Source organism: Grammomys surdaster, unplaced genomic scaffold (genome assembly GCF_004785775.1).
Source record: "Grammomys surdaster isolate TR1022 unplaced genomic scaffold, NIH_TR_1.0 100, whole genome shotgun sequence".
Classification (NCBI taxonomy): Eukaryota; Metazoa; Chordata; class Mammalia; order Rodentia; family Muridae; genus Grammomys; species Grammomys surdaster.
Window position 1 is genome coordinate 10,037,131 of NW_021604579.1, and position 18,593 is coordinate 10,055,723.

The 18,593-nt window shown below is 44.5% G+C and overlaps 1 protein-coding gene across 1 annotated transcript in view; it reads right to left on the reverse strand.

Annotated features, from left to right (window-relative positions):
- Rab3b (RAB3B, member RAS oncogene family) overlaps nucleotides 1-18,593 on the reverse strand; it is a 65,190-nt gene that overhangs the window by 17,160 nt on the left and 29,437 nt on the right. The window contains exon 3 of the mRNA XM_028787310.1: nucleotides 1,596-1,714. Within this exon, the coding sequence (XP_028643143.1) occupies nucleotides 1,596-1,714 (119 nt within the window). The remainder of the gene's footprint in view (nucleotides 1-1,595; nucleotides 1,715-18,593) is intronic.

Sequence of the window (18,593 nt, forward strand, 5' to 3'; positions counted from 1 at the left end):
AAAAAAAAAAAAAAAAAAAAAAAAAAAAAAAAAGAAAAAAAAAAGAAGAAGCGGGACACCCCCCCCCCCGTAGTTTCCTGTATTCCCAGCTGATCTTTCTTCTTGCTTGTACTTTCAGGATGATGCCATCCACCATGATAATGATTCAGCCAGGAGGCCCTGGCCAGACCCAGTGCCGTGTTGTTTAGATTTTCAGCCCGCAAAACTGTGCGCTAAGCAAATATCTTTGCATTATAAAGCCTGTCCCCCCTCCCCCAGGACTTTGTTACAGTAACAGGAAACCGACTAATAGAGTAGGTATGGGCAACAAGAAGGCAAAGCTGGTGCTGGGCAACACTGTTGCTGGCTACCTGGCTCACTCAGCTCCTCTGTTGTCAAAGTACTGTCTTGGCACAGACACCCCGCCTTCCCCTGTCCTCTCCTGACTCGGAACACTGGGCATCGGTGCCTCCGTCCCATGTCTTGCTTTTCCCTGTGAGGGATAATCCAAGAAGGAAGACTCGGTGGCTCTGAGGTTGTGTCTCTGGAGGGCTGTGATGGTTTCCATTGCAAACGGAACCCTTTTAAACATGGACGGATATACTCTATCCAGCTCAGTGATAGAGAGGTGCTATGCAGCCTCACTCTCCACGGTAGCCAGAGGAACCTTCCTGAAACAAAACTTGGGAACTAGTTCATTTCCAACTCAACTATCATCACCGATAGGGTAAAATTCCAACTTGTTTTTTTTTTTTTTTTTAACCACAAAACCAAAAAACTTCCCATGACCTACATTCTCTTCTCTCACCTACCTTCTTCTCATTGCATATCTATTTTTTTTTCTTTCTGGAAATTCTTATCCACTGCCCCTCAGGCTAACTCCTGTTTATTTCTCAGACTTACCATACACGTCCTCAAGGCTAGGATGCCTTCCCTGACTCCAGCGTCAGGACCGGAGAGAGCCCCTTCTGGGTTCCCACGGCCCGTGTGCTTCCCCCAACACAGTGCTGCCGCTGGGCTGTTTTCATCAACTTAACACAAACAAGAGGAAGCCTCAGTTGAGAAACTGCCTCCATCAAATCCGCTTGTAAGGAACTCTGTTGGGGGGGATTTTCTTGGTTAATGGTCGATGTGGGAGGGCCCAGTCCACTGTAGGCGGTGCTACCCATGGCAGGTGGTCCTAGGTTGTATATGGACACCATCTTGCTCAGCCATAGGGAACAAGTCAGGAAGCAGCATTTCTTTGTAGTCTGCTTCAGTTCCTACCTCCATTGCCTGCCTCAGATTTCTGCCCTGGCTTTCCTCAGTGATATATTGAGACCTGGGAGTTGTAAGAGGAAATAAACCCTCCCCTCCCCACTGACTTCCAGTGGGTGTTTCATCAAAATAACAAAGCAAAGTAGGATAAACCCCTGTCATCTGGCGGTTTGTTTGTTTGTTTGTTTGTTTGTTTGTTTTGTCGGCTGCCTCCTAGTTTGATTTCTCCTCTCAGGCAAGAACATCTTAAAACCAGGAACCATGGCAGATTTACCTGGGTTTCCTTAACACATAGCACAGGGTTAGCACATGTAAGGTTTCCATGAACAGTTTGGCAAAGGAATGAATTTGATTTGTACCAGTCCTGGACAGCATTGAAGGACTCCTCATTGGTGATGTCATACATGAGAATGAAGCCCATGGCCCCACGGTAGTAGGCTGTGGTGATGGTCCGGTACCGCTCTTGTCCAGCTGTGTCCTGGGTGAGAAAAGGAAAGAATCAGACTCCTCCTAAGTCTGTTGGGGTCCTCAAAAGTCCCCAAGGCAATTAACTGGCAATCCCAGGAATATTTAAGGGGCACTCATTATGTTTATTACATTGTGGAGTCTAAGAACATGGTATTACCTCACAGAGATTACTAAGAAAATAATTATCATCCCAATGGAAAAATGGGCAGGAGGCATGAATAACATACAGAAGAAATGTAAGTGGATAACCACTATATTCTTTAAAAGCTATATTCTCACTTTAATTAGCATATAGTGACTGCACATAATAATCAGTTTCAACATCACATTTTCATAGATACATATATTTTACTAGAGTCCTGGAAGAGCAATTGTTTATAGAAGTATGGGCTCTTTATATCAGTGGCTATACCACTAAAGCAAATGGCTCTCCACCCTCATAACCATCAAGTCCTTAGGGATGCTCAAGGAGGAGTAGAGCCTCATGACCTTTCCCTCTACACACACACACACACACACACACACACACACACACAGAGAGAGAGAGAGAGAGAGAGAGAGAGAGAGAGAGAGAGAGAGAGAGAGAGAAAGATCTGTCTACAGGTCCTGGTCAGGGGAAGCTCAAGGGCTCCTCTTCCTCGTTTGAAAAGATGTTGACAGACCCTATCTTTCACAAATCTTCCACAGTTAATCTCAGCTCCTGTGAGATCAGAAGTGCAGCAGCAGGGCTGATGAGAAGGCTCAGAAGCTAGGGCCACCCATCACTGCCGCTGATGACCTGAGCTCAGTTAACTGGACCCACATGGTAGAAAGAAAGAATCGACGCATGCAAAATGATCCCTGACCTCCACACATGTGCCATGCATGAGTGAGAGAGAAGACAGCACACTCGAGGTTACACATTAATAAATTATTAAATTAAAGTTAATGAATTACAACAATGTCATATTCCAAAGACAGCACTCTGCCTCAGTCTGCTCCTTCCTTGATAGAGAGGTCCCGTTCAACAGGCCCTTATTCTCAGCCCATTTGCCAGTTACGAGTCTTTGCAGTTACCACCACTCACTGCAAAAAGAAGCTTCTCTGACCAATGTCGATGACCAAAGCTGACGGTAGCACTAATCTATGGGTAGGAACATAAATACTTGGGCAGCAATATAGTAGACACGTCTTGTCCATTTAGCAAAGTAACACTAGGGACTAGGACATCGCTGGCTACAAGCTTTTAACCAGGCTTGCAGCACCAAATATCAACTCCCTCCTGTAAAGTGAGGCTCAAATCTGACCAAACAGGTTACCCCCATGACTGACTTGCCACCATTGCCCCAGGGAAAACTTCTTTCCTAGCTGGTGGGCGGTGCCATGCACAGATCCACACTTGATGGGAATTCTCATCCAGAAGCCTGGCACTCTGACATGAGAGCTAGCCGTCAGAAAAGAAACTTCCCTCTTGGTTCCAGCTTGATTTTTAAGTCTTGTGAGCGAAGAATGAAGTGAACACCAGGGTTTGGTTCTGATGAGTGACCAATGGCTGCAGCAAATGCCTGTATTGTTTTGGGGAACTTAAAGGTCTTCCTGACCAACTACTCATAGTGAAGGGATCCTCTGGCCCTGCTACAGGATTTTCATTTAATAAACTCGTAGTTTCTGGGAACAGCTCTATTCATTATGTAGCTTACTTACGTTTAAACTCTTTAAAAATTAATTTAATTTTTATACTTATTTATTTAAAATTTTATTTTGTCAATATATATATGGGTGTTTTGCCTGCATATGTCTATGCACCCTGTGTATGCCTGGTGCCTGTGGCGGCCAGAAAAGGGTGCCTGAGGCCAGAAGAAAGTGCTGGATCCTCTGGGACTGGAGTTACAGACAGTTGTTAGCTGTCATGTGGGCACTGAGAATCAGACCCAGGTCCTCTGGAAGAGCATCCAGTGCTCTTAATTGCTGAGTCGCCTCTCCAGCCCTTTGATTTAATTATTTCTTAGCTTATCCGATATCAGTTTTCCTTCTGCATTCTCACTCATCCTTAGTTTAGGTTGATCCTCTCCTCTTCTCAGCTCTCTGTCCCCATCTCAGCAAACACCCCGCTCTGCCCAGAGCCCCCCCCCCCCGCTTCTATTCTTATTTCACACGTGTTCTACCCTCACCCCAGGAACCTCTCTTCCCCTTCTCACCAGCCTCTGTGTAGTTTCTAGGCCTTTTTATACATCCCCACTTAAATTCGCATACATAACAATTAGCAGGTAGGACCCATATATAAGAGAATACCCGCATTATTTTTCTTTCCGGCCTTGAGTTACCTCTTTTAATCTAATATTTTCCAGTTTTATTCATTTACTACAAATGTTTTATAGTTTCACTTTTCTTTATAGCCAAACAAAATTTCTTTCTTCTTATTTTCAATAATAATTTCCAGACCAGGTGAGATGACTTAGCAGGTAAAGGTGCCTACTGCCAAGCCTGACAACCAGAGTTTAAAATGCTATTGGTCTATTTGCTTAAGCGGGAAATAGAAGGTGGAACACCTGTGGGGAGGGGGGTTTCTGGGAAAGAGATAAGCTCTGGAAGAAGATTTAGCCCAGACACAGAGCAAGATGGTCACGTGAAATCCAAGTAATAAGCCACATGGCAGAACTTAGAGTAATGAGATCACTGAGACATGAGCTAGTCGGAGAACAGAGCCCTTTTGGCCTAGGCATTTACATATATGAGAAGTCTCAGAGAGGCTAGAGAGATGGCTCAGCAGTTAAAAGCATTGATTGTTCTTCCAGATGTCCTGAGTTCAAATCCCAGCACTCATATGGTGCCTCACAACCATCTGTAATCGAATATGATTCCCTCTTCTGGTGTGTGTTAAGATAGAGCATATATAAATATATATATATTTGCTCAAAAATGCAGGGCACATGCCCCAACACCTCCATCAATGGAGGACTGCTTTATCGACAAGCAGTTACTGAGTACCATCTACGGTGATGATGAACATGAATAAGGATGTTATGAGTTCTAAAGTGGTGCTATTGCACCAAGTAACTAGACACTTAAGGCCTTGTGAAGTACATGTTGGTACTCTAGTTTGACAGATGAGAAAATCATGGTTTGGAGAGATTGTCTAACAAGTGTTAGAACTGGGATCCAACTCTATATGATATATAATATATTACCATAGCCATGAACCATACTTTGTACAATGTAAAAAAATGAAATTAGTAAACACTGTCCCTGATCCCAGGAAGCCTCGGTAGAGCTTCCTAGAGAGGCTAAGACTTTATCATTGAACTAGTAATTAGCAATAGGAAACAAAATGTCACCAGATCTACAGAAGCGGCACAGAGAAAGGTGACCTGAGATCAGCTGAGGGAGAAACAATGTTGGGGGAGTTACAGGAGCTGTCAGAAAGCAGAAGTTGTTTTATCTGGGTAGGCTGGACTCTTCAGTAACAAGGAATCCCTAAACCGTAGCAGCTTGAACACAGTTTTCCCACCATCAGCAAGTACCCATCACGGCTGGTGCTCTGCTTGGCATCTTCCTTTGTCCAGGAAAAAGACCGACAGAGCAGATAGGAAGATAGTGCAGAGTCATAGCCTGTAACGGGGTTTCCTTGAGCTTCTATTTTCCCCGTTTCACTAGGTGAAGCATATCAATTATCCTGACACAACTTTCAAAGGGAAAAGAAAGACAATCCTGTCAGATACTTAGAAGAACAAGAAATGTATAGTAAACAGCGTGAGGTTCCCACAGGTGGAGTCTGCAGCAAGCTCAGGAGCCGCACCTAAAGATGAGCGTGGGGAGGGTACTGGGCCTCCTCTAAGGAGGCTTTCCCAGCTGGGAAGTGAAGGAGTCGTGAGCAATAGGAAGGAAGAAGGTTTTAATATTTATCCTATCTATCTATCTATCTATCTATCTATCTATCTATCTATCTATCTATGTATCTATCTACCTACTGTCTGTGATGGGGAGGGGCATTTTCATGCCTCAGCCTATGTGTAGGTTCAGAGGACAACTTCGTCTGAGTTGGTTGTCTCTCCGTCCAACTGCAGGTTCTGGAGATGGAACTGGGGTGGTTAGGCCTGCAAAACAATCTCACCAGCCGTGGAAGAGTTTTTGCCCGTGAGTACTCAAGGATTTAGAGACTGGTGGGAGATGGGAAATGAGTAGGTAAGAAAGCCAGAAGGAACTCTGTATGTTGCATTATGGGGTCGGGAATTTATCTTGTGGATCAGTGTTTTGAGGCAGGAAACATAATTAGATCTATGGTGTGGCAGCAGGATTGGCTAGAGGGTTTTTGTAGTGGTCCAGAGAAGACCTGCTAAAGCTATTTTAAAATGAAATGACTAGGGCTAGAGAGTTGGGTCAGCAGTCAAGAGCACTGGCTACTCTTAGAGGACCCAAGTTCAATTCCCAGCATCCACATGACAGCTCCCAACCATGTATAATTCCAGTTCCAGGGAATTGAATGCCTTCTTGTGGCCTCAACACACACTTGGCCCACAGACATGCATGCAGGCAAAATGCTTATACATATAAAAAATAAAATTTTAAAAATCTAAAAAAATAAAAAATGAAATTACAAGGCATAGTGACAAATCAGATGCAAAGATATGAAAAATGAAGGAAACAAGTCAGGTGTGATCACGCATGCCTGTAGTCTCAACACATGGAGGCTGAGGCAGGAGGATTAGGAGTCCAAGTCCAGCCTGCACTATACACAAAGTGAGTTCAAGACTAGTCTTGACTACATCACAAGATACTGTCTTAAAGGAAGGAAGAGTGGAGCAGGAGGAAGAGGAGGAGGAGGAAGAAGAAGAGAAGGAAAAAGTGGAGGAGGAAGACGAGGAAGAAGGATAACAGCTGTCCTACCAGGACTCAGTTTCTCCATGCTCTTAGCCACTCATCTCTGGCCCAGACTTGTACAGCCTGGGTTAACAAAACAAAGCATGAAGTCAGCATGTGCATCTTCTCGATCAAGGAATCACTCTCCTGTTCACTGAGCAGTCTTTGAGCATCTTCCTCCTCATCCCAGTCTGACAAGCACACACTCCTCAAGCTCATGAGTCCATGAGTGGCAGCACGGACAATGAGTGAGTGTGAATACACCTAACCCTGGAAATCTGAGTACTAGGGAGGGGAAAATTGCCATGTGCCATATCATGTGTCTGTCTGCCTGTCTGTCTGTCTGTCTGTCTCTCTCTCTCTTTCTCCTCCCCTTTTCCCTCCCCTCTTTCCTCCCTAACCACCTCTGTGTATGCATACCTAATAAACACTGTTTCAATATTTGATCAGCTTCTCACAGGCTTTTGCCTCTGCTTCCTGTTTTGAGTCAATGCTACAGGCTTCCAGTAGTCCCAAGTTCAGTCCCTGAGTTCAGTCTTATAGGATTAGAATAAAGCCATTCTTCCTGATCCAGGGATCCAACAAGCTCTGGGCCCCTGCACTGCCCCTAAATTAGATCTGTAAAAGAGTTTAGTTTCATGTCTCTGCCCAGTCCTATGCCCTAACTCTTAGGATCCAGTTGATGCCCAGCTAATTGGAAATCTTATTATGTAGTCATAGAAGAGATTGGACATGGAGTCGGCTCCATTTCTGCATTCCTGGTGCCTTACACAGGGCCACAGACATGGGAGAGTTCCCAGCTTCTGCTCTGTAAACAAAAGCATGGGGGCAGGGCTGGAGACATGGCTCAGCAGTGAAGAGTACGTGCCTCCATTGCAGAGGACCCTGATTCAGTTCCTAGTTTAAGATTGTCCATAACTCTGGTCCCAGGGAATCTAACCCCTAGCCCCCTCTGGCCTTTGAGGCACACATGTGATTCACAAACATATATCCAAAACACTCAGATACACAAAATATAAATAAATAATTCTTTCTTAAAAGCATGGGGTTTTGATGTTGTTTGTTTTGGGACAGTGGTGTCTCATGTAGCCCAAAGTGACTTCAAATTTGCAGTGTACCTGAAGGTGACTTTGAACTTTTGATCCTCCTGCTTCTACTTTCTGAGAGCTGGGGTTCAGGCATGAGCCTCTCTGCTCTGTTTTATGCAGTTCCTGGTATAACCCAGGGCTTTATCTCAGGCAAACACTGTCAACTGAGCCATTATCCTGAGCACTAAAAGTTTAGAATTAGAGCTCTGCTCTCCAGTTTAGTATGTGAGCATGAGATAGCCCCTGATACATCTTCCAGTGGTTGCTGTCTCCTGGCCTCATACTCTTTAGTAGTCCTCTCCTTGGGCAAACATGGCCTTAGCTTCTTCTTCTGTAAAATGGGAATAATAACAATGCTAAGTTCATGGGATTTTTTTAAAATGAATATTAAGAAAGTTACACACAAAAGGGCCATAGATGTCAGTTAGTTGCTAGAATGTTTGCCTAGCATGTCTGAAGCCCTGAGTTTACTCTGCAGTACTGCACAACCAGTGTGATGGTAACACATGTAAATACCAGCATTTGGGAAGTAGAGGCAGGAGGACCAGAAGTTGCAGGTCATCCTCAGCTACAGAATGAGTCCAAAGCAAGCCTAGGTTACACAAGATCTTTTTTGAAAAGAAAAAAAAAAGTTCAAGAACAGTTCCTGGTACATACTAAGCACTGTTTATTCCCTCATTTACTCCTTCTTTCTTTCTTTCTCCCTTTCTTTCATTTCACACTTCCCCAACCCAAGTCTCCTAGATCTGTCCAACCCCAGTGGACACATCTCATGGCCTATGTCACTTTCCTCTCATACCAAATTATCAAGGCTGACTCCAGCCAGAGTCTCAGTGTGAAAGAGTGGATGACAGACCTTGGTCTGACTCCCAGCTCTGCCATTCATCAGCCGTGTGATTGTGGATACATTGATTATTTCATTTCTTGGAGACTTAGTTCCTCACATATGGAATAGGGCTTTAGTAATTAAATAAAGTGTCTGGCCCATAATGGGCAACTGAGTAGATGAGTATTTGTCATTGTTATTTAACTTTTAAATCATTTCTATAAATAACTACCCTTTAATGTCTTCATTCGTTTAAGCTGGACAGAGAAATGGAGCCGTTTAAGAGCGCTTACTTCTCTTCCAGAGGACCCAGGTTCAGTTCCCAGCACCCACAGGGTGGTTCATAGCTATCTGTAACTCCAATTCTAGAAAATCCAATGCCTTCTTCTGATCTCCTTAGGTACCAGGCACACACACATAGTGCACGTAAACACATGGGTGTTTTGTATATTCATGTATACAAAATAAAATAATAAATAATGAATAAATCTAAAAGTCGGTCTCCTCATCGGAGAGTGATGGTAATGGGACAAACTTCAGGTGACTCTGGGAGGATTAGAGACAACATATATAGAGCCTGTCAGGGCACAGAACACATGGAGGGTGCTCAGAAAAGCTCATGGCAACTGCTATTCATACTGGTCGTGTCGTGGTTTCATGTGAAGACACACAAAGTTGGGAACAAGTAGCCAGCAGCCGGCTCTTACTGTTCAATGCTAAATGGAAAGTCACTCAGAGAAACAGTCTTAAATCCCCATCTTTCATTTTTAAAAATCACACTAACAAACACTGATTTCATTTCCAGTGATGAGAGTCAGAAATAGAACCAAAAATGAGACAGGAAGGAGCAGAGAGAAAGACGAATGACTCACTGGCTACTCAAGGAAGGAGACCGTGTCATCAAGAACAATCAAGCCACTTTGAGGCAACGGACATTCTGTGAGCTTTCCATGAGAGAACACTCTGTGAGCAAAGTGTTATACCAGAGAGCAGACACCTGAGTGAACAGGCTGCTGCTCTGGCCCCCAGCACCCCTTCAGTGTGGAAGACAGACACACGGGCAATGTCAAGGGAACACCTCCATGTGTCAGGTGCTTTCGTGAGGCCCCATTCTGGGTACTGAGGCTTTCCAGTGGCCCCCCACACATCTATCTTCTTGGGTTTAAGGTTAGAAATCACCTACAAAGCTTAAGTGAAATCAGGTGTCCAGCACCCAGGCCCTCAACTAATATTTGCTCCAACACAGTCTTCATAGCCCGCTGATTGCTTACGTCACCATCACAAGCCACCCTCATCTGTGCTCCAGGTTTCCGTTCATGCCTCCTTGTGTCACATGTGTCTTCTCAGCATGTCCACTCAGTGTGATGCTCAGATTGGTAGATTCTCAAGTTTAAAAAGAAACTTCAGGCTGGGTGGTGGTGGCACATGCCTTTAAACCCAGCACTTGGGAGGCAGAGGCAGGCGGATTTCTGAGTTCGAGGCCAGCCTGGTCTACAGAGTGAGTTCCAAGACAGTCAGGGCTACACAGAGAAACCCTGTCTCGAAAAAAACCAAAAACCAAAAAACAACCAAACAAACAAAAAAAAAGAAACTTCAAAGTTACTTAATTCACACCGTCACTCAGAAAATATTAACTGTGCTGGCACACTTACATTGAGTCTTTCTGATGTCGGTCCCCACCACCTCTCAAGACGTTCTACTGATGGACATTTCTGATCATTAAATCACTTCCTCCATTTGCTGAGCCAAAACAGAGTGCGTAACTGTTCTCTGGAGACACACAATAAATGCAATGCTCCACTCGTGTGGCATTTCTCCAAGTGCTTAAATCCTTGTCTATGTTTAACTCTTCAAGTTAATAGGATATTCCTCTATTATCTCAGCTAAATCCCTGTGATAAAACAATCACTATCTCCATCCCCTAGAGCAGTGGTTCTCAGCCTTCCTAACGCTACAACCCTTTAATACAGTTCCTCACACTGTTGTGACCCCTGCCCATAAAACTATCGTCGCTGCTACTTCATAACTGCAATTTTGCTACTGTTTTGAACTGTAATGTAATTATTTGTGTTTTCTGATGGTCTTAGGCAACCTTCATGAAAGGGATGAGAACACTTGCTCTACCGGGACAGCTGAAGCCTACAGCAGCAGAAGACAGGCAATTGTGAAAACAGATTGTTTCAGGTCATTTTCCTGCTGTTGTTATAAAAGACTCTGATAAAGCAATTTTATGAAAGACTTTATTCTAGATCGTTGCTCAGGGTGGGACTCGGGCTACCATTCTAGATCATGGCTCAAGGGATGCTCCACCATGGTAGAGCAGTCAAGGCAGCAGGAGGCTGAAGCGGCTGGTCACATCAACTCTCTCTGTTCAGCTCCCTTACTCCATTTATACAGTCCAGGACCACAGCCAGGGAAAGCTGCCACTCACAGTGGGCAGGTCTCCCCATGTTAATGAACGCAGTCAAGATAACCCCCTACTGGCACAGCCAGAGGTCTGCCTCCTAGGTGATGTTAGAGTCTGCCCAGTTGAGAATTGACACTATCACAGGGACTTAAGTAAAACCAGTCTCTAAGACAACAGTGCTTTCTTCACAAGGCAACATCAATGACCTTCCAATCACCTGAAGCAGGACCTTGACAGTGAACAGAGTGACCAGAACCATGATAGAAACTTGAAACCCACTGAGTGTAATTTGACCCTAAGGGAAGAGTACATCTATTTTTAAATATTTAAAAGGTCAAAGGGACTTACTTTCCCTTTTCAATTTCAAATCTTGTTGGAGATTGTTTGGTAACAAGAGAGCTAAGCAGTACTTACTAAGTCTACAGAAGTGTTTTGCCAGGAAGATCAGCCTGTATTGGATTTGGGTTCTGAAGCAAGAGAGGCCAGGGAAGTCCATGCAATTGGAGCCTTCCCAGTACTGTGAGGTTCACACTTTTCCTTCAGAGTTTGCTCAGCTCATTGGGGAGCTGTCCTGACCATCCTGGCCAATCAGATGCTCCAGGAACATGCTTTCTTGGGACCACGAGTGTCTCATTTGTAGCACTCATCCCTGCTGTAATTTCATATTTATTTGTATAATTATGTGATTAGTGTCTGTCTTCCCTGCCAAGCTGCAAGTGCCATAAGAACAGGATGTCTGGTTTTGCTTACTGTTGTATCTCCAGCGTCTGGCCCAGCCACTGGACATGAGGCTGGAGTGTTCTGACAAAAGCTGTTGGAAGGAGGGGTTTATTAGATGCCCTCAACATTCTGGATGGCACTCATGAGTGCCAGATGGATCTAAAATTCAATTCTCATCGCCTTTCTCTGTGTCTAATACCTTTCCTGGATTCTGAAAGCCCATAGCTTCTCAAAGGGTACAGACCCTTTCCAGTCCAGCTCAGACTTCTCCTTCTAGTTCCTCCCATCCCGATCCTTGACAGAACAGTGAGCTCCAAGAATAAAACTTCAGGTCTTCAGGCTTGGCAGCAAAGTGCCATTACTCACTAACCCATCTTGCCAGTCGCATCATCACTGTTCACAGAATGCTTGCAGGTCTTTAACAACAGCGCAACAGCAAACTTTCAGAGAGAGAAGATCCCTGTAAGAACATCAGCTTCCACCTGTGCATTTACTGAGTTCACACTAGTGGAGAAAACCAGTGTGTCCCTGCTCTCAGAACCTCACAAGAGAGGAACTTGCTGTACACATGGAAATCCTGTAATAGACACCCATGAGGCCGACTCAAGTTCAGTGCATTCATTTTAGCCTTAGTCTCTGATATAAAGTCCTTTCAGCTCGAAGACACTGACAGATGTGACAGCTGATTTCCATTAAGATATAGGCACCACATTTTATCCGAAGCAGGTGGACTGAACTGAATGCCACAGGCTTCCTTTCACTTTTCAAGGCCTCTGGTGTGTGTCTGAGATGTTCAGTAACTAGATGTGGAGTGAACCAGTCGGGTGCCTATATCAGGGATTTGCCTCCACTCCCACCTCTACATCTCATGTAGCCTGGAGATGGAGCTGTGCCCTGTCATCTCTGTACCTCCAATGTCAACAGCAATGCTTGGCACCTGGCAGCAAGAAGATGAGTCTACAAAGGAATGAATGAGGGAAGGGAAGGCAGTACGATGCCTCAGCTATCCTGAGTTGCATCCCAAAATTCTAACCCCTTTATCAAAACCCCTGTGCTTCATTTCCGTGATAGACAGATTAAGTTGCGGGTCCTTCTCTTCTATCTCCCCTGTGCTGGCTCTGTGTCCTATATTGGTCCCTTAGCCTTTCCCAGTCCCTCACTTTCCAGTTACAGATGGAAATTTCCAACTGTCAGCTGTGTATCTCCACTGAGTCTGAACCCTTCTGACAGGTATATGGTTAATTGACTACTCATAATCATCTGCTTCATTTGTAGCTTCTTCATCAAAGAAGTCCTGATGAGCACTCGCATACATCTGGGAACAAAGCACAGATTCTAGAGATGTGCGTTGAATAAACCATCACCCATATGTAACTCCCAGTGTTTCGCATGGACAGATTTAGCTTCAAGACCTGCACTTCCACGCTACTCCTTTGCCTTCAAATTGACATCAGCATCGTTCACAGCATTCTGAGAAGTCTCTCTGAGGAATCCACTTGATTTGTCACCTGCTGCATCCTCTCCATGACTCACCCAACTCCCCTTCAAGACAGGAAGACACAGGGAGAAAAGGGGGCCCAGGAGGAAAAAGTTAAACCTGGAACAAGATTATACTTAATATCTCCTGAGGTCATAGCAAGTACAAGGAAATGAAAAAAGTCAGGTCCGGTGCCGAGAAATTACAGGTGATAAAAATAGCAATCCCCATCACACAGATGATTGCAGAAAGGAAATGGTTAATCAAGAGACAGCAAGTGTTCAATAAGCAATCGGATACGTGCAATTTGAGATGAGGATGTTTGATTATTTACTCTATCGAATGCACTAAACTAAAAATAAGATAATATTAGCTGTCCACAAAGGTAAAGTAAAATGGGAATTTCCTTACTGAGAATCTGACTGGAGAAAATAAATGTAGAAAGATGCAATCAGAGATGATCATGTAGCATGCGCAATCAGGATGGAACAGGATTCACAACAGCTCCTAGTTGGAAAATAGTTAAAATGATCAGAGATGAGCAAACACTAAGATTCCAAGGCCAGAGGGTGAGCTCCATTCCTTGACTTGTTCAGAGTGTTGGGCATGGGGGAAGAGCAACAAATAGAGTGATGAGTTAATGACTGACTACGGTACGCCCTTCCCATAAAACAATGAAATCACTAAATGAATATTCATTAAGACTTTCTATTAATATTAGCTTTGCTTATGCTATAATACCAAATCAAAGAAAAGGCAGGATATAAAATTGAACATACATATGACCTGAACTATGTTAGGAATTCATAGGAAGGATACAGAAGTCAATCAAAATCCTAATAATAGGCCAGTGAGATGGCTTAGTAGGAAAGGGAGCTTGCCGCCAAGTCTAACAACCTGAATTCAATCTCAGGGACCCACATGGTAGAGGGAGAGAATCAACGTCTGCAGGTTGTCTTCTGGCCTCCATGGGTGTGTCATGGCATGTGTCTTTTCCTCATAAAATAAATAAATAAAAATGCAATAAAGTATCAGTAATTTTTAAGGTTAGCCATAATTTTAAAATACTTTGTATATATAATGTGCACATGAATGTGTGCGTGTGTGTGCACATCTGTGTGTAACCGTGGGCATAGACATGCGACAGCATGTGTTTGGAGGGAAGGAGACAATCCTGGATATGAGTCCTTAGCTTCCACCTTATGTGGCAAAGAGTCCCTTTCTGTTTTTCCATGGTATACTCCAGGCTAGCTGGTCCTTGAGTTTTCAGGGATTCTCCTGTCTCTAGCTCCCATCTTCCAGTAAGAGCACAGGAATTACAAACAGTCATACTACACGTCTGGTTTTCACATGAGTTCTGAGGATTTGAACTTGGGTCTTCACATTTGCACGACAAGTGCATTTACCCCTCTTTCCAGCCCTCAAAATATTTTTAATGAACATAATATTTTTACAAGTAAGAAAAAAAAATCCTTAGCAAGTACTGGCAGTTGCTACTGTTATTCATAGGCATCAAGACGGAAAGAGCCTGAAGAAAACCATGGAGGGACAGCCATGAGCGACTAATTGTTATGGGTACACGGTGGGTACATACAAAATTCTTATTATTATGGTCATGTACTATTGATTCTCCCTACCTGAGTATATGTTTGAATTTTTCCACAATAGACAGCTAAAAAAAGGAAACACAACAAAAATAGGTAGCCCTGAAATAGCACAACGTCTGGAGGGTCACAGGCAGTTCCATCTTCATGGGGTTATAGAAACCAATTTCATGGGATTTAGATGCTCATTTTCCCACATTTAAGCACTGTGAACGAGGGATGCGTCTTACAATTGCTAGCATCTATGTTCTCTGAAGCATTACCTTAAAGGTGGGGAGGAAGTGGCAGGCGGTGCTGAACCTGGAGCTCTGAGCTCTTGAATACCAGGTCAAGGCACTAAGACATTGTCCTGAAAAGATCAGGACACAAGAGGAATGTGGTGATGCCCAACACAGGGCTGTCACCTAGAGGGCATTTGGTAACTGTGTGCTAGCTAATAAGGGTGTAACTGAATTGCTACTGCTTAGATCAAGGACCAGGGGACACCATCTTGTGGGGGAAACATTTCAGCCCTTCCTCCTTCCCTTGTCATTCCATGAGTCCCTGTCCTCTTCTGCCTCAAGTCTTTCACCTTACTACTCTCTTCCTGAAAGCAATGATCATCAGCTCCCTGGAACCTAAGCCAGTGCCAGCGCCATGACTGACAGCTTCTGCTATGATATTCCAAAACCAACCCCCTAAGCTTGAGGTCTGGCCCAGGAACCTGACAGAACTCATTTCCAGAAGGAGATACAAGGAGTTATGTATACACAGCTGATGAGAGGTTCAAATGAGCTCCCCAGGACCTTTGGGACTTAACTAGAAAGAAAAATCAAGTGTCTAAAATCTCCAGCCTACTCTGAACTGTGCCTTCCCTCTGGTCTCATCGCTGCTTTCTTTGGGGAGTTGGCCAGAGTCACCATAGTAGACAAATCCCCTGAGGATCATTTGCATACAGGTGCCAGAGAAGTCTAAAAATAGGATCAACACTCAGCTCCAGGAAGCAAAGCCTTGAAATTTATTTACAGGGGAAGGGAGACAACCATCTAAAGAAGGCGGGAGCAACCTGTCAGGGGCAGCCTGAGAAGGGCTAGGAATCCAGTCAGGCTGGATCCGGGACACTGGGTAGGATTTAATATTTAATCCCATTGTTCATCTGCTTGGTGCATTTAAGATCAACACCTTCCCTGGCCTTCGGATTCTCTGTTCTTTAAAATAGGCATATTAGACTGAATGGCAAATATTGGAGCTGTTTCTGGCTCCAAGGAATTACCTGCTATTATAATGTATCCCTAGTCAGGACACAGTGATTATCACAATCAAATAATAATTGCCAACATGGATTGAGTCCATATTGTCGGGAACTATGATAGGTAATTTCCAGGTAACATTGCTGCAACAATCCTCACAAAGAGACTTTGAGTTGAGAGGTAAAAAAGAGAATTCAAGAGTACTTGCCAATGTTTCAAGTCGACAAACGCCAGGACTCAGTGTTTGACCTGTGTTATGCCCTCCCAGATCTTAAGCTACTTAATTTATGCCTGGCTTTCTAATTTCCTGGCCCAAGGATCATGGCACCCTTCTCCAATCTCCTCTTCCTAGTTTTTTGCTAAGTCCCCAACAGCCTGTTTTGTTGTTGTTATTGTTGTTGTTTTTTTGAGACAGTTTCTCTGGCCCTGGCTGACCTGGAACTCAGTCTGTAGACCAGGCTGTCTTCAAACTCACAAGATCTCCCTGCCTCTGTCTCCTGAGTGCTGGCATTAAAGGCTCGGGCAACCGTGCCCAGCCTCAACAGCCAATTCTGAAAAGTTTCTGTTTCCTCTGCCTGGAGCAGCTGTAGCCCCAGCCCTCCTAAATCAACCCCTGCTTGTCATTCAGAATTCAGCTTACCCATTTCCTCCTCTAGGATTCCATTTTTCTCCAATACCCACAGGCAGAAGTAACGGTGGAGTACAGCTAGTTACAATAGAGTGAGGCAGGCATGCAGTAATTCCTATAACTTCCTGAGAGGTGCTTTTTTCACACTCTTTGTACAGATGACGCTGAAGTTAAATACCTTGCCTACGGTCACACAGCAGGTAAAGACCCTAACCAGAGGGTCTGACCAGACAGCCTTCCTAACTCTCTGTTATATCAGCTCTATGAATTACCAAGGTGCACAGCAAAGTGGTTCACACACTGGGCCATCTCCCCAGTGCCCTACTTAGCACTTTAATTAAACACTGTGAGCACCATGAGGGTGCCATGAGGGGCAGCAGAAAGGCTAGGGATCTGAGGACCAAGTTCAAACTCCGGCTCTGCCACTTCCTAGCATGTGACCTTGGACCAGTTATTTGGCTCCCTGAGAGCCAGACTTAACTGCAAAATCGTGCTGTCAATATTCTTTTCTGGGCACTGCTGGGAGGGTAAAATGGGTGTTGTGACAGTGCTTTGGCAGCTGGAGAACTCTGTATAAACATGAGTCACATTCATTCAACTTACAGTTTGCCCTCAATCTGCTGCTCTTTCCTTTGGAACCTGCAAGCCTCAGATTCTTCAGGAGCAGGAGGTGCTAGGACGTATGCAGAGGGAAGAGCAGGAGAGTGTCAGGCTAGAAACTGCAGAACAAACTTCAGCTAGAAGAAAATTCAAAGGCTAATTATGCCTCTGCTGGTGGTTAATTTCCATGCCAGGCCTTGGGCTTAATCACTCGACACAGTAACACACTGGTGAGGGAGAGCTCTATCCAGTGAGGGTCATCTTTCTCTTATGAAAACAAAAACAAAAAAACAAAAAACAAAAAACAGCACTTCAGCCTGAGCAAAAGGCATCCTCAGAATCACCTCATGTTTTTCCTCTGTTCATGAGTCCTTCTCTCTTTCTTTCCTATCTCTTCCCTCCCAAGGCTAGCAAAAGAATCTGGAAGCTTAAGACCCCAAACTGTCAGTTTGGGGCTGGGGAGATGGCTCAGTAGTTAAGAGCACGTGCTGCTCTCCCAAAGGACTTGGGTTTGATTCCTAGCACCCACGTGAAACTACAGTTTCAGAGGATCTGATGCTCTCTTCTGGCCTCTATGAGCACCAGTTATGGACATGGTTTGGAAGTTAAGGTGACAGGATTACTTGAACACAGGAGTTTAAGGCCAACCTGGGCAACATATCAATGAAGGAGGTAGAAGACAGAGGTTGATGTTGAGTGTCCTCTTCATGTGCTCTCCGTTGAGACAGAGTCTCTCACTGAACTTGTTCTCATTGTAAGGGTCCATGATTTGTCAAAGAATGATACACCAGACTCAAATCGAATGTAAAAGCAAAGAATGTTTTATTCTATAGAAGTCCAGCATGTTGGAGTCTCCCATTCCAAGATGGAGATGCCCACGTGAGCTGGCAGGCTCAATCTAAAGCACATTAGAGGAATTCTGGGGCGGGGTAGGTGACCTCTACCCCTCCCCATATCATTGGTTCTATTTCCAGAACCAATACTGGGGAAGCATTGCCAAGGAAATCTGAAAACTGTTGCTAAGAAATTCTGGAAAGTGCTGCTGACTCTTTGTCCTTGCCTCAGGTGAGGTGGCAGGGCAGCTTCTGAAGCCTGGACTTGCCCAGTTCTTGGAAACAGAGATTCAGGCCTAGACTCCTGAACTGCCAATTTGAAGCCTGTTTCAACTGATCCAGCCAGACTGGCTGGCCAGCTCAGAGTGAATACACTGGGATTACAGGTGTATGCTGTACACTTAGATTTTCCACAACCTACTTTATTTAGGGTTCATAAACAGTTCAACCTCCCTTCTAACCCAGAAGTAGGGGGGAAAAACGTTAATAGGAAAAGGGTTTCTGGTGGCACATGCCTTTAATCCCAGCACTTGGGAGGCAGAGGCAGGCGGATTTCTGAGTTCGAGGCCAGCCTGGTCTACACAGTGAGTTCTAGGACAGCCTGGGCTACACAGAGAAACCCTGTCTCAAAAAAACAAAAC